The sequence below is a fragment of the Ciona robusta genome, chromosome 1, assembly GCF_009617815.1.
Source record: "Ciona robusta chromosome 1, ASM961781v2".
In the NCBI taxonomy this organism is placed as follows: domain Eukaryota; kingdom Metazoa; phylum Chordata; class Ascidiacea; order Phlebobranchia; family Cionidae; genus Ciona; species Ciona robusta.
In genome coordinates this window covers 4,402,070-4,420,730 of record NC_143235.1, presented here as the reverse complement: position 1 = coordinate 4,420,730, position 18,661 = coordinate 4,402,070, and the positions used below count along the sequence as shown (strand labels likewise).

At 32.6% G+C, this 18,661-nt stretch overlaps 4 protein-coding genes across 4 annotated transcripts; 1 reads left to right on the top strand and 3 right to left on the bottom strand.

Moving 5' to 3' along the window:
• The first annotated feature begins 198 nt into the window (after positions 1–198).
• LOC149741632 (negative elongation factor A-like) lies at positions 199–8,927 on the top strand. The gene is made up of 12 exons (XM_089893846.1): positions 199–702; positions 1,115–1,283; positions 2,013–2,174; positions 2,834–3,054; positions 3,509–3,655; positions 4,261–4,456; positions 4,775–4,901; positions 5,588–5,652; positions 6,148–6,422; positions 6,878–7,195; positions 7,798–7,932; positions 8,499–8,927. The coding sequence occupies exons 1-12, from the start codon at positions 493–495 to the stop codon at positions 8,664–8,666; spliced, it is 2,193 nt and encodes a 730-aa protein (XP_089749972.1). The 5' UTR covers positions 199–492; the 3' UTR covers positions 8,667–8,927.
• On the bottom strand, positions 8,842–12,206 carry LOC149741631 (protein TEX261-like). The gene is made up of 6 exons (XM_089893866.1): positions 12,072–12,206; positions 11,026–11,105; positions 10,422–10,575; positions 9,890–9,957; positions 9,662–9,779; positions 8,842–9,293 (listed from the first exon to the last, which is right to left on the bottom strand). Exons 1-6 carry the CDS (start codon positions 12,139–12,141, stop codon positions 9,178–9,180), a joined length of 606 nt encoding a protein of 201 aa, XP_089749992.1. The 5' UTR covers positions 12,142–12,206; the 3' UTR covers positions 8,842–9,177.
• LOC149741630 (signal recognition particle 14 kDa protein-like) lies at positions 12,164–14,106 on the bottom strand. Its single transcript, XM_089893870.1, has one exon. It carries the CDS (start codon positions 13,686–13,688, stop codon positions 13,329–13,331), a length of 360 nt encoding a protein of 119 aa, XP_089749996.1. The 5' UTR covers positions 13,689–14,106; the 3' UTR covers positions 12,164–13,328.
• Positions 14,107–16,454: 2,348 nt separating this feature from the next.
• Positions 16,455–18,449, bottom strand: LOC149741629 (uncharacterized). The gene is made up of 2 exons (XM_089893861.1): positions 17,715–18,449; positions 16,455–17,042 (listed from the first exon to the last, which is right to left on the bottom strand). The coding sequence occupies exons 1-2, from the start codon at positions 18,143–18,145 to the stop codon at positions 16,691–16,693; spliced, it is 783 nt and encodes a 260-aa protein (XP_089749987.1). The 5' UTR covers positions 18,146–18,449; the 3' UTR covers positions 16,455–16,690.
• Between the last annotated feature and the right edge of the window lie 212 nt (positions 18,450–18,661).

The following is an 18,661-nucleotide window of genomic DNA, read 5'->3' as shown; positions in this document are numbered from 1 at the left end:
AAAAGTACTTCTAATGGCCACCGAAAACCGCTTTGTTGGTTACTTCTGGTTCGTGTTTGATTGAGTTTCGTTGACCGTTGTAGTAAAATGGTTAATTAATACCAATACGTGCTTCATTAGAGCTTGCTCTCTCGTTACTTCATTATTTTTTATTGTTGTTGTTATTTTTTTTATTGTCGGACTCTGGTGAGCAATATGTGCTCAAAAGATCGTAAATGGACGTAAAAATTTCGCGCCTGTTTACTGTGCATTAGGATGTCTTTGGTTTAGCATTAAAATATTTTAATTTGTGTACAAAAGATAAGGATAACATGTTTTAACTTTTAAGAATATAAATGCGCTGTGTGTCTACTTTTTCTTCAGTGCACGTGGTGTAAATTATAATTTACTTTAAAATCAACTGCTTAACGTTAATATAAACCACAATTTATTGACTGTTCACAAATATGGTTTGTTTGTATATTTATGCAGCACGTGTATATATGAATTAAGATGGCGCATGTCAGAGATAGTGACACTGCCCTTTGGTTGCATAACAAACTTGGCTCTGCCGAGGAGCTTTGGATACCATCGAGTATCAGTGGTATAATAAAAACGAGTACAATCGACAACATATTTCGTTGCTTTCCTGTACTGACTACTACGGTGAAGTTAAAACTGTTGCTTGGCATTCTGCACTTGCCGCGGAGAAACTTAGAAGAGGTAATGAGCGTATTTTTTACATTTTACTCCTTTATACACTAAAAGTATAAAGATCGTTCATATAAAACGGTAATATTTCTTATTTCGACACATGCGAATGATGATATTTTTCTGTAGAGTGAAAAGTTTTTAACAAAAAACACATTGTCTGTCCATATTTTGTATTTGTCGTGCGAAAAATAACGGTTAAAAGGTAAACTTCTGTTTCTAGGTTTGTTGTTTTAGACTAAAATTACAAATTGTAATGACGCGTCAAAGTTAAAATAAACAAAACGGACAAAAAGCAAACTTACCAATCTGGTGTTTGGCAACCCATTCGTGCACCAATATTTTTTAAAACTATGACACAAATTAAAATAAAATCAACAGTAGCATATTTCGAACACTTTTGGATATCAAATTTTTTTATTAGATGAAACACATGATTGAAGGAATTATTGAAGTTGCGTTGGAAGACACTGATCTATGGGTGAAGCTGGTTGCAAATATTGTGAACACTTATCCGATGACTTGTACACTTAATCTTGATTTGTTGTCGAGTCCAATTGCTCAAAATGTACTTGATCAACTTTCAGAAAAAGGTGAATAGTTTGCTATAGGTGTGATTTATGTTATATATAATAGGGTGGGGTAAATGAGAAACATTTAACAAATATCCTGATTGTGTTTTAATCAATAACGGTCTATTGGAGTTGTGAGCATACGGTTTTATAATTTTTTTAATGTTTTATGTTTACTACCAAATGGGATGAGAAAATAGAATGAAAAGGTGTCCCTTCTTCCCCCACCCTACTATGTGCAAATTTGAAATTTTGGTGCTAGTGAAGAATCCTTGACTATCATCCACTAACTACTAACCTCTCAACTTAATGGCTACTTCTTGGTCTCCCATTTTTTCGATGCAATCACAGGATTTACTAGGTGTCAGCAAAACCAAAGTGCTGAGTGTGGTTTGTGTGCTACAATATGCGTAGTGTGTACTGCAGTACTACGATATAATAGGCTACGCTTTACTAGTACCTAAAGTTTTTGCATTTGGCACTTTGAAGTACACAGAACTGGCCTAATAATGCTGCTTTTTGGGATATTAACATTAACATATATATGGCTGTTTATACTTACACAAATAAAAAAACACAAAATCGATTCTTTAATGCAGTTGTGCTTCTAAGGTGCTGTATAAACTAACTATATAATTAAGTAGTTACTATATTTTAATATATAGCCTACCTTTATTGTATATATATATAGCATAACATATGTAGTATATATATATAATATATTTATAATATATATAAATAAATTTTCAGTGAATGAAACTGATGCGTTCTCCAGTCTTCCATTAGAATGTCAGCTTGTAAATAAATCTTCGTTACAAAGTTTGGTTGGAAACTTGCCCCCTCTTAGTCGACATTTTGCTTTAAAAAGAAAACCGAAGTCTGCCGCTCTACGTGCTGATTTACTACATAAATGTAAGTTTTAAATTACAATTTAAAGCATTAAGCTTCTATGGTAATTCACAATATTTCCACTATAGGCATTTTTAAATTGTGTTATCTACAAATAATCTACGTTATACCTAATGTAAAAGTTACAACCTAATAATTTAGTTTTAAATTACATTTTAAAACATTGAGTTTCTATGGCAATTTATAATATTGCCACAAGCAGGCATTTTAAAGTGTGTTATCTACATTATACGTTAAGGCTAATTACCTAATGTTCAACTAAAAAAATTAGTTTTAAATTACATTTTAACACATTGAGTTTTTATGGCAATTTACAATATTTTTAAAAGCGTGCATTTTTAAATCGTGTTATCTACATCATACATCTCTATGCAAATAATTTAGCTTTAAAATTTGTTGTAATATTGTTAGCAGTTCCAAAGTAATTGGATAGTATTGTGGGGGAAGATGGGACACCCTCACCACAAAATATACAATTATGCTGATCGTGTTTTAAACTATTAACAGCGGTCTGTATGAGTCTAACGGTAACAGCGGTCTGTATGAGGATACGGTTTTAAAACTCTTTGAATGTTCTGTTTACTACCAATTTAGACAAGTAAATAAAACAAAAAAGGTGTCTGTATTTCCCACCCTAATAGATATTCCACTTTATCCTGTAGCGAGTGAAGCAGTTACTCAAATGAAGAAAGGTGGATCCGGTGGTGCAGTGAAAATGGCTCCTGTTAAACATCGAGATATGAACCGGCGGTTATCGGACGTTAGCCCAATGAGAGGAATACAAGTAAAAGCAACAATGAACAGATCGGAAAGTTTGCGAGTTACGTCCACTCCTGTTACTCCCGGTGTTAACAGAAGTTTTTCTCGCATATCAAGGCAGCAAGTAATTGATTTTATTTTATTCCTTTTTCGTTTGATATTGCATTTATCTTAACAAGTAAATTGGTTTAATTTAATTTTTTATTCGTTTGATATTCCATTTGTCTTAACAAGTAAATTGGTTTAATTTTATTTTTTATTTGATATTGCAGTTGTCTTAACAAGTAAATTGGTTTAATTTTATTCCTTTAACGTTGGATTTTTCATTTGTCTTAAAAAACTACAATTCCCTTATTTTTTAATTTCAGCAGAAAGCTTGTAAATGTCAATAAAGGTTAAATTGTGAGAATACTTTATCTAAATTGTAGGAATACAACTAATTGTCAGTGTGAGATTACCTCATTAATGTTTGTTAATTATCATTTCTACAGACAGCTTGTAAGTGTAAAAAAATTCAATTGTGCGAATACCATTTCTAAATAGTGAAAATACTTTATTTAATAACTGTTATTTATCAGGCTGGCGGCACGAAATTGTTGGATATTTCTGAACAACCGATTGGAGGAAGTGGGATCGGAGCACGAGATAGCAAGAGGAGGAAGAAGCAGATGATGTTGGAACAATCAGCTCAATCTCAGGCACAAGAAGATGAGGAAGAAGAAGAGGTTTGGGACTTGTTTTGTAAAAGGCTTAAAGCCATTTGTATTTGTATTTCTTTTATACTATAAGATCAGTTTTTGAAAAAAATATTCTAACTGTTCTGTAGTGTTAATTGATTTAGAAGTAATGTTTTGGCAATTTTTTTGTGGATTTTTTTTTTTGTATATATATATACTGTTAAATTGTTTCTTTGATATTTTAACTGGTGTTAATCACTATAAAAGTAAATCTTGTAGACTTTTTTTATAACATAAGATCAGTTCTTTGAAAATATGTCCCAAAACTATCGTTAATTACTATTAAAGTAAATCATTTGGCATTTTTTTATAATTTTTTGATACCGTAAGATCAGCTCTTGAAAAATATATTCTAACTGTAGTGTTAATCACTATAGTAGTAAATCTTTTGACGTTTAAAAACAAAAATTAATATATACTGTAAGATTAGTTTTTTGAAAATATATTCTACAGGGCAGCAATAATTGCATAAGAGTACTAATTATTTATGCAACAAACAAAAAATTTGTTATTTGTATTAAAAATATCTTAAGAAAGCTCCCAAAAGCTGCTTAACGAAACTTAACGACTGTTTAACGTCAACAATATCTCAGCCGCAAGAGAAAGCTCCGGATTATGCTGCTGGGCTTGTACAGCCTGCTATGGATGTTCAAACGCAACCAGAGAATGAAGATAAACACGAGGAAGACTTATCACGATCTGCGTCACTGGATGCATCGCGTCATCGCACAACATCTGACTCTGCTGAGCAATCGTCAGATAATGAGGAACAAATGGAAACTCAAGAAGGTAGGAACTTTATAATGTCTTATGTTATGATGGTTATCTATTCATGCTGGTCTGTGCTTATAAGGTAGATTAGTAACGTGGGGGAAGATGGGACACCTTTCCAATCTATTTTCTCAACCCATTTGGTGGTAACATTATATTTTAAATATAGAACCAGTGATTTTAGCCAATACTAAAAAGCAGAAAAAGTTTAACAAAATATAGAAAATCATCATTTGCATTTAAACAAAAAATGAATATGTACATTCAAATAAAAAAATGAATATTTATATATATTTACATTAAAATAAAAAAATGAATGCTTCGGATAAACCGCAGTTGAAGAAGTTGGCAAGTCGTCTACGTTTGATTCAAGTAAAACAACGTCAAGCGAAAGTGACGTCAACTCTCCCCATCGTTCCACAGCCAGTTCATCAGGAAAGGAGGAATTCAAATCACCGCAATAGTAAGTATTTCTGTGTATGGGGGGATACAGTTCCATACATTTAGTTGAATAAGTCAGTGTTTTTTTGGAATTAATACCTTCTTATAAACCATTTTCTTTAACCCCAACTTTGTAATATGTGTTTAGTGTAATTTGTAACAATAGTATTGTGTATAGTGGGATACAGTTCTATACATTTGTTAAAAAGGTTTTAAAATAGTGATAAATGGATTAAATGCAATACTGTATGAGGCTTACCAAGTTAATATTAGTGTCATTGTCACCTACAACGATATAAATAACACAAAAAAAGTTCATATTTTACAATAGGTTTAACATTTGTTTTGTTTTTTGGGGGATTTGTTTTAGAAAAGTTATAAATGCAAATAAAAGGTTTACTAAGTTAGTATTGGTGTCACTGTCACCTACAAAGATATAAATAGCACTAAAAAAACTTTTGTTGCATTTTTGTGGGGAATTTTTTGGAAAATAGTTATAAATGCAATATAAGGTTTACCTAGTTAATATTGGTAGCCCCTACAACAATATAAAAAAAACTTTAAAAAAAAGTTTATAATTTACAATAGGTTTAAACCTTTGTTTTATTTTTTTTGGGATTTTTGTAGAATAGTTATAAATGCAATATAAGGTTTACCAAGTTATTATACAGTAACAAGATATAGGTTAACTAATATTCCATCTTCTAGTTCATCTCCACATCTCCCCCCACCCCACAAACCACCTACATCGCTCGAGAAAAATCTTCAACCAGGTTTCTACATACATACATTCAACTTTCATAATATCTTGTGCAAATTTTTAAAATATTTTTTTGGAAATGAAAAAAATACATACCATTTTATTATATTATATCGTATATATATACATGTAACATGTTTAATGTTTCCTAATATTACTCACTTTTTCTGTTTTAATTTTTAAATAAGTATAAAAAGTATATATCGGTCCCTAAATTTCTGTTTTTGAAAAAATCATTAAGTTTTAATAACTTAACATCTGTACCTTAAAATACCTCATTCGAACAATGGTTAATATTTGTCAGCTTCCAATTTTTGCCTAAATCCAAAATTTTCATATTATTGTTACCACGATAACAATGCATTGCCATTTTTTTTAACTATTTTTTTTAGATGTTTGCACTACATTTTTTCAAATGTCCTTGTTTTTTTCCTATATATATATATATGTTTTTGTTTAATCATTATTTTTTTAGAATTATATTTTAATAGTCACCTTAATGTTCCAGTTTACTCGGAGCAGCAGCAATCATCCGCACAAAGCAATCTTCTTCATTCTCCTCCCGTGGCTCCAAATGTCTATCAACTTAACAACCCCCTCTATAACCCCCCCTCCCGCCCCCCGCTTGCACCCAACCAAGCACCTCAACCTCAAATATCAACCAGGTTACCTGCCCAACCACAACTCCATGCAAATGCAAGGATGGTTCTTCCAGCTGGTTATACGCTTGCGCAACACCATCAACCACAGATGTTGATACAACAACTACCACGTACAGTGCTGGTAAATTGACTGCAATTTGTACCTTTTGTTTAAAAATAAATCAGTTTAAAATTTTGTTTAAAAAAGACTTCATTTTATACTTTTCTTTAAAAAAAATTTAGTTTATACTTTGCTTAGAAAAACTTCAGTATATAATTTTGCTTAAAAAAATTGGCTTATAATTTTGTTTTAAAAAAATCAGTACTTTATAATTTCCTTCAGTTTCTACATTTCTAGTTGATCATATCAAGAAAATGGAAAGCACTAATGTTGTTATGCCATAACCCATGTTTAATATGTTAAGTTACAATTTTTTAAATATTGTGTATTAAAGCGTTTCTGTTTTGGCTCAATGGTATTTACCTATATCCAACATTGATCAATTTTAAACTTCGTTTCTAGTATTTATAAAGACAAAAAACATAAAAACTGTTTGTTTTTCTACATAATTTTGATACCGAACATCTAAATTTTAGGATCCGACACAACTTGGTCAGCAGCCGGTGCGACAATCGTTTTACCAACCTCAGTTATTACATCAGCAAGCTCCAAGGCAAGTTATTCGGCAACAAATTCCCCAACAACAACAACAACAACAAGTACGACTTGTGCCATCCAATCTACACAGACAACAAATGCAGCAACAACAACAACAACAACAACAACAACAACAACAACAACAACAACAACAAGCAATAATGACCCAACAACCCACAGTGTTTATGAAGAGCGCTCCTTTCCAACCCCAGCAGCAGTTAACCCCCCCACCACCAAAACGAGGACTAACACTCACGGTAAATAACATTGTAGTTAGATTTACATGGTAACTTAAATCTTGGCATTACACCTTAAGTAAGTCTTGGAATAATTAAGACCAGCTAATTTTGTATTGAGGAAAACAAATTCATTAATTAAAATATCTTGGCATTACACACATTTTGGCATAATCAAAACTAACCAATTATCTATTACAAAAAACGATCATTTAATTATTTTATCAAATTTAAAACAGATACAGTAATATAATAAATATTTTTAAAAGAGGGGATAATTTTCTACCACGATAAACGATAATTTAAATTTTCTTTTATTAATTATAATACAGTATTATAATAAATAATTTTAAAAGCAGGGATGCTTTTCTATTGAAAAAAAGAATAATTTTAATTTTCTTTTATTGATTGTCAGGGCCTAATATAACATATATTTTTAAAAAGAAGTGATGGTTTTGCATCTGATAAAAGATTAATTTTAATTTTCTTTTAATAATTATAATACGGTAAGCCAATTAATTATAATACATATTTTTGAAACCCCTTCTCTCTACACGCTCCAACTGATTGACTGAATATATATTTTATTTCTTTATTTTAATCTCTCTTCAACTTAAATACAGAAAGAACAAATGGTTGAAGCGCAAGAAATGTTCCGAACAGCAAATCGCTTATCACGACCTGAAAAAGCGATTATTCTCGGTTTCATGGCAGGATCACGTGAAAACCCATCACCAGAGCATGGAGATGTGCTGCAGGTGATTTATTTTAACAACTGGTTGTTAAGTTAGGATTAATATATATAGTAGGGTGGGGTAAGATGGGACATTGTTTTTGTTCTATTTTTCTGTCACATTTGGTAGTACTGCTTCCCCCACCCTACTATATAATACATGGCAATATATTAACTAGCTTATTAATTAAAATCATGCATTAAAATCACTATACATGTAACTTATGGCCTACACCCTACAGTACATGGTATCTATAACACAACACAACATCAGTGCACAATATAACATGCATGCATAATATAAGTAAATACAACATTACATGTGTACAATAACTAAAGCTAGTATTGTTTCTGCAAACCAATACTTTTTTACATTTTCATATGTATACATTAGATATAATGACAAACCAATGAAGCATATAGACTTCCTAAATCAGCACTGTTTCATTTAAAAATGTTTTTTAAAAGAAGGGATTTGGTACACTCAAGATATATTTATGTTAATATTTTATAGTTTTTATTATCTGAACCAAGTTCTCAGATCAGCACTGTTTAATTTTTTTTTTATGATTTATGTTGTTTTTTTTCTAGATTGTTTTATCTGAAGCAAGACAAAACATCCAGAACCCGAATGGTGGAGGAATCCTACCCGTTATTGTTGAAACATTGTTTGAAATGGATTACAAAACTGGAAAGTCCACTAAAAAACAACGATTTAAAGCTGCCGTCACAAACCAAGTATCTGCGTTAAAGACCTAAAACTTCCTGCAAGTTTCAGCTATTTTAAACTGTACGATCATTAGTGTGCTTACAGAGGACATTCATTCTGCCATTTGTGAAAACCTATTTTCGTAATAATTTTTCCATTGTAACTTTTATGTTTGAACAGTACAGAACTTTTATGTTTGAACAGTACAGAAGATATTCGGAAAACTAATTTTGTATTGAATTTATTTTTGTCTCGCGTGCATTTGCATTTACTATTTTTTCTGTTCCATATAATAAAATATAAATATCAAAGCAGACAATTATACTTTCTTCAGAAAAGCTACATTTTTATAATATTGCATTAAATGATGCCCAAAATGGTATACTACAAAAACGTCTTATAGATAGCTATTCTTAAACAGTAGGGGCTTTAGCAGTGACTTAAATATTAAGCATTGGTTCTGCAGAACCACCACAAAACACCAAAATTATGTTTTCCATGCATTTCTCCCATTGTGGCCAGTACCAGCAAAATAAAATGAAATAAAAATATTAAATAATCTCAAAATCGTTTTGTCCGCGAAGGCATAACAAAATCTTTGCAGTTTTCAAATATTGTGAGCAAAACCGATCTTTTTTTCTTGCCCTTTGTCATGTAATGTGACAGAACATCATGATCTGAAACAACAAAAATATGGATAAGAACTTTATGAATTATTGCAAAAAAAGAGAAGCATTACAGTTATTAGACCAACGCCCATGTATCAGATATTTTAAAGCATTACTTGGGAAGTTTTTTTTTGTTTTTCATTACTCCACTTGACTATATACAAGATGTTTACCCACAAAGTTACACATGTGGTAACTGGTAAGCTGGTATGAAATATGAAACCAATGTTATAACAACTGCCATTTCCCTACACCTCAAAAACAACTTTATTTATTTCACAAAATTGACCAGTTTATAACTGTAAAATACCGGTTTAAAATTGAGACAGAATTTATCAGTATTTTTGGAATACATAAAACATTATTAGTTTTACTACCTGGGTTTGGAGTGAGTAATGGTTGTACAGTGGAGGGAAGAACATTGTCACCCGCTGATAAAGAAATGAAGAAAGTGAACGGGATCAACCACAAGCATAAAGTAAAGTAACTTAGCACCTGTGAGTTGAAAGATTTGATAAATCTGCTCCTTTGAAAAAAAAATTGTTCTTGACAAAAATTTGATAATAAAAAAGTTTTAATAATTTTTTTTAGGGTTAGTCACTTACTTCTGCAAATGTGTGGTAGACTTCATTGAAGTACTTGAATGCGAGATAATGATTGACGAACACTAGTACTGTAATCATAAGTTTTGTATAAGAGTTTGGGTTGAATTACTGGTTGCATTTATGGGTTACTAAACTAAAAGTTAACCAAACATGAAATGAATGAATGTAACTTACTTTATCCTTACGAGCCTGGAAAACGACAGTCATTAAAGCTGGGTGTTCTGTTTCATACACCTCGTGCCAGTTACCAGTTACTAAGTATGTTACTTTTTGGGTGATTATTTTTCATGTGTGGCTGATAATTTGGACGACCCATCAGTGACCACTGTTGAAGCAACTGCCGTTAATTGTCTTGCCCAAGGACACATACGCCAACAATGGTAGCGGCGAAGAGCGTTAAACCTATTACCTCTGGGTTAGAGACAACTAACTTTGGCTTACATCTCATTCTCCCTGACATACATCACTGTAGGACCTCACCCATTTAGTTTTAGATTAGCACGTATGCACGATATAAACAATAAATACTTACGAACTGTTCCAATAAAATTTGGAGAAGTTAGTTCAATGAAAGGGAAACTCCGCAGCAAACTAAACTCAACAAGGTTTGTGAACAAACCCACAGCGATTATCGTAAACGGGAAACTTTCAAACAACCATAGCCCAACATATACAACACATGAAACCTGAAAAAACATTTGGTATTCAGTGAAAACTGTGAAGTTGTCATTGTAGCAAAATTTTTAGCACCATGCAATTATTTCTTTTGTTATTCCCATAGTAAACAAATTTGTGGGATTAAAAAATATTTTATGTATTTCCAAAAAAAAAAATTGTTACTCTGTAAAAACTGTTAAGTTGTCATTCTAAGAAAATTTTCTAGCACTGTGCTATTATTCCTTTTGTTATTCCTACAGTAAACACATTTTAAAGGATTAAAAAAGTTTTTCGTATTTTAAAATATTGTGCCCTTGCAAATTGGTGTACTTGCTCAAAAAATAAATTTATTGGGGATGCTCCTTCTGCTACCCTTGTCAGGAATTAGTCTAGAACCCACTATGTGTCACAAAATCAGCAACATAATCATCATATTGTATAAATAAGAAAGTAAATACAATGAACATAGGACCACATACCACCAACATGTTTTTGACGACTTTTCTCGTCATAACTGTGTATTCTTCTATTATTTCAGCTAGGTAATAAAGTGCAGCAGCTGAAGAGATATATATATTATTTTGTTTAGCTATTATTGCAATATATAAATAGGCACCAAACCAGGGGTAGCAGGGTAGGCAAGGATTTAATTACTTCATGTCCACCAATGATGTCTATTCATTGGTTTGATATAGTTTTGGGGGGGAGATGGGACATCTTTAGCAGATTATATCCAAAGACCCGGATAGTGTTTTAACAATTAACAACGGTCAATGAAAGTTGTGATAATACGGTTTAATAATTCTTAGAATGTTCTTTGTTTAATACAAAATGAGACTAGAAAATAGAACGAAAAAGTGTCTCATCTTACTATATCCATTGAGATTGAGAATGTTACATTTTTCAAATTTTATGATGTCAATGTTAAAGCATAAGCAGCATGTAGCATGACATAGTGGACATGCACTAATTAAAGGAACCCGACAGGCCCCTCTATCCTGAAATTTTTTACACTACATTAACCAGTAAACATTAGATTCAATAAGTTCGGTTTGTAAATGAATAAGTTTTTTTTTTTTTTTTTTTTAAATCAATGAGTTAGATTTAAGTCTAACTATTCCTGCGTCCCTGGCTTTTAAATAGGTTTGGCGTCTATATATATGCATTTTAATATTTAAAGAAAATCAGTCAATAAGAACCTATAGGCTATAGTAATCACTAATTAAAGCGTCGAACTATAGGGTGCATGGAAAATAATACTTATGTAAATATGTTTTGAAGTTATCCTTCAGAAATAAAAAATTATATCAATATATATAATTTTTTTTATGTCTTAAAATTTGTCTTTTACACAACACATGTAATGTATGACACAAAATGAAATATAAAAATACATTGAAAACATAATGTAGGCCACACATCCTGAATAACCTTAATAATAATAATAAAAAGTAAAAATAGATAATAAAATGTGAATATTAATAATAAAAAAAAAGAGATAATAAAATGTGAATTAGCAACTTACCTATAGATAATGTAACGAATAATATTTGCACTGCTAAAGACAGCCATGTCAATATATACAAAAACCACATAATGTATATCTCAGTAGAGAACCTATTAAAACAAAGGTATCGTTGTATTGAAATCCAAAATATCACAAATCTAGTAACAAATGCATTGAAGCAAATGAAGCTTTAAATATGTCAAAGATACATGTTTTAAATTTTAATTTAGATTTTAATAAATTAACGCTTTTGTTAACATGGCTGCATAAAAATAATTAATTAAAGCGTGAACATAAATCTAAATCAAGCAGCTTCCTGAAGAAAATAATGGCATTGAGTTGTGTTTATTGTAACAAGATTGGAAAGAAAAAATTTGCTCAGTGAAATAGTACTTCAATACTCATTTAAGCATTAAGAAGTAACACATCTAATTTTTTGGTTAGATTACAAGAATTGTGAAGACTATGAAAACGTCAAATGGATTTTTTCTATAAACAAACATACATACTTCTAATTAATCTGACATTACACAAGCAGACAAACCAACGAATGATCTCTAGTTTATCCAAACACAGACTTGTTTCTCTTGATTAAGGTATTCATCGTCGTTGGTCGTGGTAAAACCAAAGCAGCTTATGTCACATTTTTGGTTTCATTTTTACAATTTTGCATTCTGTTGGATGTAAGACGTACTTTGGCAATGTTTGAAAAAACACAAAAATGTGACACAAGCTACTTTGATTTTACCTCAACATTATGCAACTGAACACATCAAAAAACACAAAATCTGTGGCAGAATGTTTGTAATAATAAATTCCCAAACCCTTTAACATTTAAACACAACTGCAAACGGCAAACCACAATTAAGATATCCAGTCTGCAGAGAATGGCAGCTACATACTTTTCTTTATTTTTTAATTTTTCGTTTATGAATGGAACAATTTGTTTCAGACACTCCAATTAATTCCAATTAAACAAAGTGACATATAAAGTTATTATTATTATAATTTAAGGGCAGATGAGATTTGTAGCAAATATACATGAGAATTTAGCATTGCTTGTACATGTATGTCCCATGCGTGTCCATTTTTAAGATTGCAAACACTAATATTAAAAACATTCTACATACAACAAATCTTGTCATGAGCTGCGATATTCTGCAGACTGATAAAATATAACGCAATAACATAAGTTGCAACACCCAACGAAATCTTTTCAATTCATTGCAAAAAAAACGGTTTCTGTTTTTAAATATAGAAATACAACTAAAACCATCACTGGTCAGCAACTTTGCTGCTAGATGCCAGTTTCGATTTTTTCTTTCCGTGTTTTTTTAGTCCATCAAGATTTGCACGCAATACGCTTGTGTATGCCATTTGAAATTTATTGATATCCTTAGCGTTCACGACGGTACTGAGCTTCTTTTTCCCATTAGTCGCACGAATAAGACAGAGTCCTTCAATAGGTGCTTGCACCTGTGGCTTTTGTTTTGATCGTAGATTGTTTGGTTTAGGCTTTGGTTTCGTTCTTCCATCATATTTTTTCATGGTGACGTACACCGTACCAGAAGTCCGACATTTTTGATACAGTGTAGTCAGTTCAGTTAAAAAGGAGTCGTTTTCCAACAACACCATATTTCTACAACTGGTATGTAGAACACGGTAAAGATTTAGATGGAATAAACGATGAGAGTTAAACAACTATATAACCCTTTAACCCTAAAAAACAAACAATTACCCACAAAGTTGCATATATGTGGTGACTCGCTGCCCAGACGAGGATAAACCTTCTGTGGAAGTGCGTCCGGTTGTGACGTTGTGAGTACGAGTGTAGTTCTCGAATGATGTTCGCGAATCGTGTGAGAACGAGTTCGCAGAAATAGTCCGCAGATGGAGTCCTATATATACGGGTCAAGAATCGGGACAAAAAACGGAACTTGGTCGGACCGGAGAACGAGTTCGCAGAAATAGTCTGCAGATGGAGTCCTATATATACGGGTCAAGAATCGGGACAAAAAACGGGACTTGATCGGAACACTGGAGTCGGAACATGATAACAAGAACACTACCGCGAGCACGTCACTTCCGGATGTACAAGGGTGTTGGGGTAATGGGCCAAGTCTGGCCTAAATCCCAGGTCCTCATAGACCTCACCCATACAGAATAGAATAGAATAGAAAATATAACCCTTGAATTATTCTAACTTTTCGACAGACCGCTGCTTAGTAAAGACAAAACAAGCCTAAACCTTTTGAGCAATTTACAAGCAAAATGTCAAAAGCGAAAAAAAATCATGCCAACGAGTAACGTACATAGAAACAAAAATATGATTTCCAAGAGAGCAGAGCTCTAATAAAAAGACGAAAATAACGACCCATTTGTTTTATCAGAGAAGGCTATACTAAACATTTTTGACATAATGTTAAAGGTTGGATAGCGGGAAAAGTAAGCCCCTAGCTTTATAATAAGGTATTCTGTTTTTTGGTGTTTCCCATGACCTTCTTTTGAACTGCTTACTTCTAATCGATAGACTTGTAATTCATCGCAGTTAAGTGTAAAAAACAACGCCAAAACAACGCCAGCATCTAAATTGTTGTTTACTAATCTAATTCTGTTAAACTATCGTTACTTATGTGATTTTTAATCCTAACGTTTATTTTAAAATTAATAAATACGTCTAGTTATTAAACTAGATTAGCTCTATGTAAGTCATGATATGGTGTTACATAATTTTGCATGCTATAGATTTATTGGTGTACTATAGCTCAAGTGGACTGCATTTTAATTACTTTAAGTCACAGTCACAAGAGAAAATTCTTTCGTTTTATAAAATATGTTACAGGCATAAAATACTTTATATTAGTCGCAAGATAGTTAACTGTTTACTTTGTCTAGCTCTAGGCTTTATATATTCTGGAGCAAGTCTGAAATTGAACCCGATTCGTCAATCATTAACCTCAGTAAATTCCTTTACACGTTCACAATACTTCTGTATTTTGTGTGTTTTTGTCATAAAGTTATTCGCTGTGGAATCAAGTCGTATCGACCGTTTCACTTTGTTTAACTTGTTTGCAGTTACCAACGGTTAAATATTATTCAGGACGACAGTCCGTGACTTAGATCTATATATACTATTGTACTTTTGTGAACCATAAGTGAAGGGTGCTGTGCTGCTGTTGCTAATACTGTTATTTTAATACAAATCATTTGGGTGTTTACAGTTATGAAGTGGTATGAGAAAAACGAAAACATTTTACGTATTATTGTTAATATAAGATGGAAAATGAACTGATCGAAGCAATTTCTAGAAGCCAAAGAAAGTTTGAAATTGCTTGGACTGTGCAGGAGAATGCACCGATAAGAACTGGTCTTGTTGTTGTAATCGATGGAAAGGAAAGTTTTATTTTAATCTTAAACACTGAAGGGAATTCCTTTACCGTTACAAATCTTGACAGTCGAAATCGAAAACAAGAAACGTTTTTATGCATTCCGTATTTTTGGGAAAATGGCAGAAAAGAGACGGCAAAGACTGTGGTACACGAACTCTGCAAACCTAAATATTTTACCATGAAAGGTATAACACTTAATGAAGGTGATATGCGGTTACAGCTTTTAAATTTGTTGTCTGAGAAATATACACCGTTTCTGTGCAATGTTGATGCCGTTCTGGCAAACGTAAAAAAGGGCACAAATTAACAGGAAATACATGAGCATGTAAATAAACTTACGAGCTCCGTCCTAATCATTAAGCGCATTTTTAACCACTCATGAGCGGTGATTCTCCTAACCACTTTTGAAAATTCTACAATGATGAGCCAACACAATTTTATTTCCATAAACTTATTTTTTCACAAAATTTTAGCACATTTTTATTAGGCATTTTGTAAATCGTCATTTTATATTTTTACACCTTAAATATAACAAACCAATAAACTATACTGATGCTTCGACTTTCTTTTCTAGGAAAACGTTGTAATAACGTACCATTTTATTTGTGCTAAATAAGTCCGTGTATAATCATTAGAGCTGTGCTTTCTGGTTTACAATATTTCAGTTTATTAGAAACATGTTAACTTTTAGTATTATAAATGAATAAATTGTTTTATGTATATGGCTGACAATTTGGACAAATCATTAATCACCACTGCTGGGTTTTGCCCCAAGTACATATACGCCCACAGTAGTACAGTAGCGACGAGCCTTCAACCCGTAACTTCTAGGTTAGAAGTAACCATTGTGCCACACGACGCCCGACAATTATAAATTGAAACAGAAAATTTTTATAGCCATTATATATCCATTGTCGTTGTCCCATACCAGTTACATTCATTCTTTTCTAACTTCTTCAAATTAAAAATACAAACATTGATAAAACAATGTTATTTTATACATACAGAAAAGGAACTTTAAAGTGCTTTTATTTAAAATAACCACTAAGAAGGAAGCACTCATACTGCGATAATCATATTATAACAATTTGTGAAATAGTGAGCAATTTTGACTGGATTGTGGGGAAAATGTTATGGTATGATATACGCGAAAAATGAACTGAAAAAAACACAGAAAATCAGCGCTCCACAACTGTTAAAAGATCATTGTACAAGTAATATGTGCAGACAGTTCAGCGTTGTCACATATCAATACTTGTGTTCATTAACTTCTTTCAGAATTTTAATGTACAAGCGGTTTGTTAGAGCCGTCATAAGGGCGAATGCAGTAACCGAAAGGTATGTAAATATCCAACCAAAATCAAGTATAATGAAATCCAACAGCGACGCAGTGTAAAAAATAAGATGCAGCGAAAGAATGACATAAAACAGTGGTTTAATGCCTGCCCGGTAGAAGTGAATTTTATAAGTTTCATAAACAGCAATGCCACTGAGTGTAACTGCGATACCAAGAAGAAAGAAGAACGAGGTTCGATGGATCAGTGTAAGAAAGTAGCTGATTGACGCCAATCCACACATCATCCAATTATGCCATGGGGTCCTACAAAGAACAGGACAAACATTATAAACACGAATAGGTCTATATTACATTGAATGGATGATACGTATTAATTACACAGAAAATAGAATAATAACACAAGTGCCACATTTCACCCATTAAATGCCAGTTTATTAGCTACCACGTGTGTAACATTCTGATTTCTTTACGGTATCCCTTGAGCCAGTGATTGGAAAAACTTTAATCTACTGAACCTGTTCCTTGGGTATCACTGATATCCGCCGTATATTTTTTGGAAAAAGGCGGGCGTTTGTGTCGAAAATTAAGTCGGAAAATGCGCGAAAACGTGCTTCGTCGCCGTAATTCACATGTACTGCAGGAGGTTAACGTATTGTTTCGTCACAATAGCAATATGTTACGCCACAATATTGATATGTTAATGGCACTTTGTAATTTTGTTTTTTCACTGTTTCGTGCTATAGTAAAAACCCCAACCCCCACCACTAAGTCTTAACAAATTGCGTAGTCTATACCGTAGTAATATACATTCTATTATGAATAATCTAGCCTTTGTTTAATTTGTAACAACTAGTGTGAAAAATATGGCGACGCAGTTTGTTTTCAAAGTTCATTTTCGACACGAACGCCCGACTTTACCCCACCAAAATGGGCACGTTTGAATTAAACATCGGTAATGAACAGCAGACCACTTACCAGCCTCTTCTCACGTGTCGACTCCATGATACGTTCCAGGCCAGGAAAGGCAACATACTCCAGTCTTGCATTGCAGACATTCGTAGAATCGTAGTCACGTTTTTAGCTGGTTCAAAATGTGACTGGTAATTTAGAAAATGTGCAGCGAATTGTAACAAAGCAAGTCCGTTTAAAACTGATACAAAATAAACATCCACACGGGTTATTTTCACTTGATTTGAATATTTCCATGCTTCATAAACCCTCCAAAAGCACGCCGCCATGAAAAAGTAACATACGAATGTCCATATGTTGGTGGCTGTACTACCTTCCAGTTCTTTCAATACACTCCCACTTGAGGTATAAGATTGGTCAAATATACCCGTCCAAATAACAGTTATGCTTAGCACCGAGAATGGTGCGAGTACTTGCAAGTCAAACGGTATCGCCATTTCTTTAAAAACTAAAAGCACACTTTCTAAAGCAACGCTAAATCATCTACAAACAAAACATACAAACTGTACTCAGAATTTACTTTTACTTATCAACGAACTGAAAATATTGGACTTTGTTTCGATCATATGAGACTCGTTCTATTCTCACTGTACATAACCTCGCCAAACACAACACAAATTTCCACAACAGCAAGCCAGACGCTGCGACGAGACTTGCGGCAGTTGTAAATAATTGATTCACATTACGTCATGGTTGATTGCACAGCTATGAACAGCTGCTACTAGGTTGATAAACAATGTAACTTAATGGTTTACGAAATCAGTTGCACGACTAACTGACTGAAACAGCATTAGGTTTTATAGTCTAGTCACTCTAGTGAACCTGTATTTACTGAAAGTGGAACGATGACGTCACAAATGTTACGCCTGACGCGCCATAAAGTCCAAAGTTCAGCTGGCTACTTAAATTATTATCGACTGATTAGCGATTACTATGGAATACTATACTTTTAG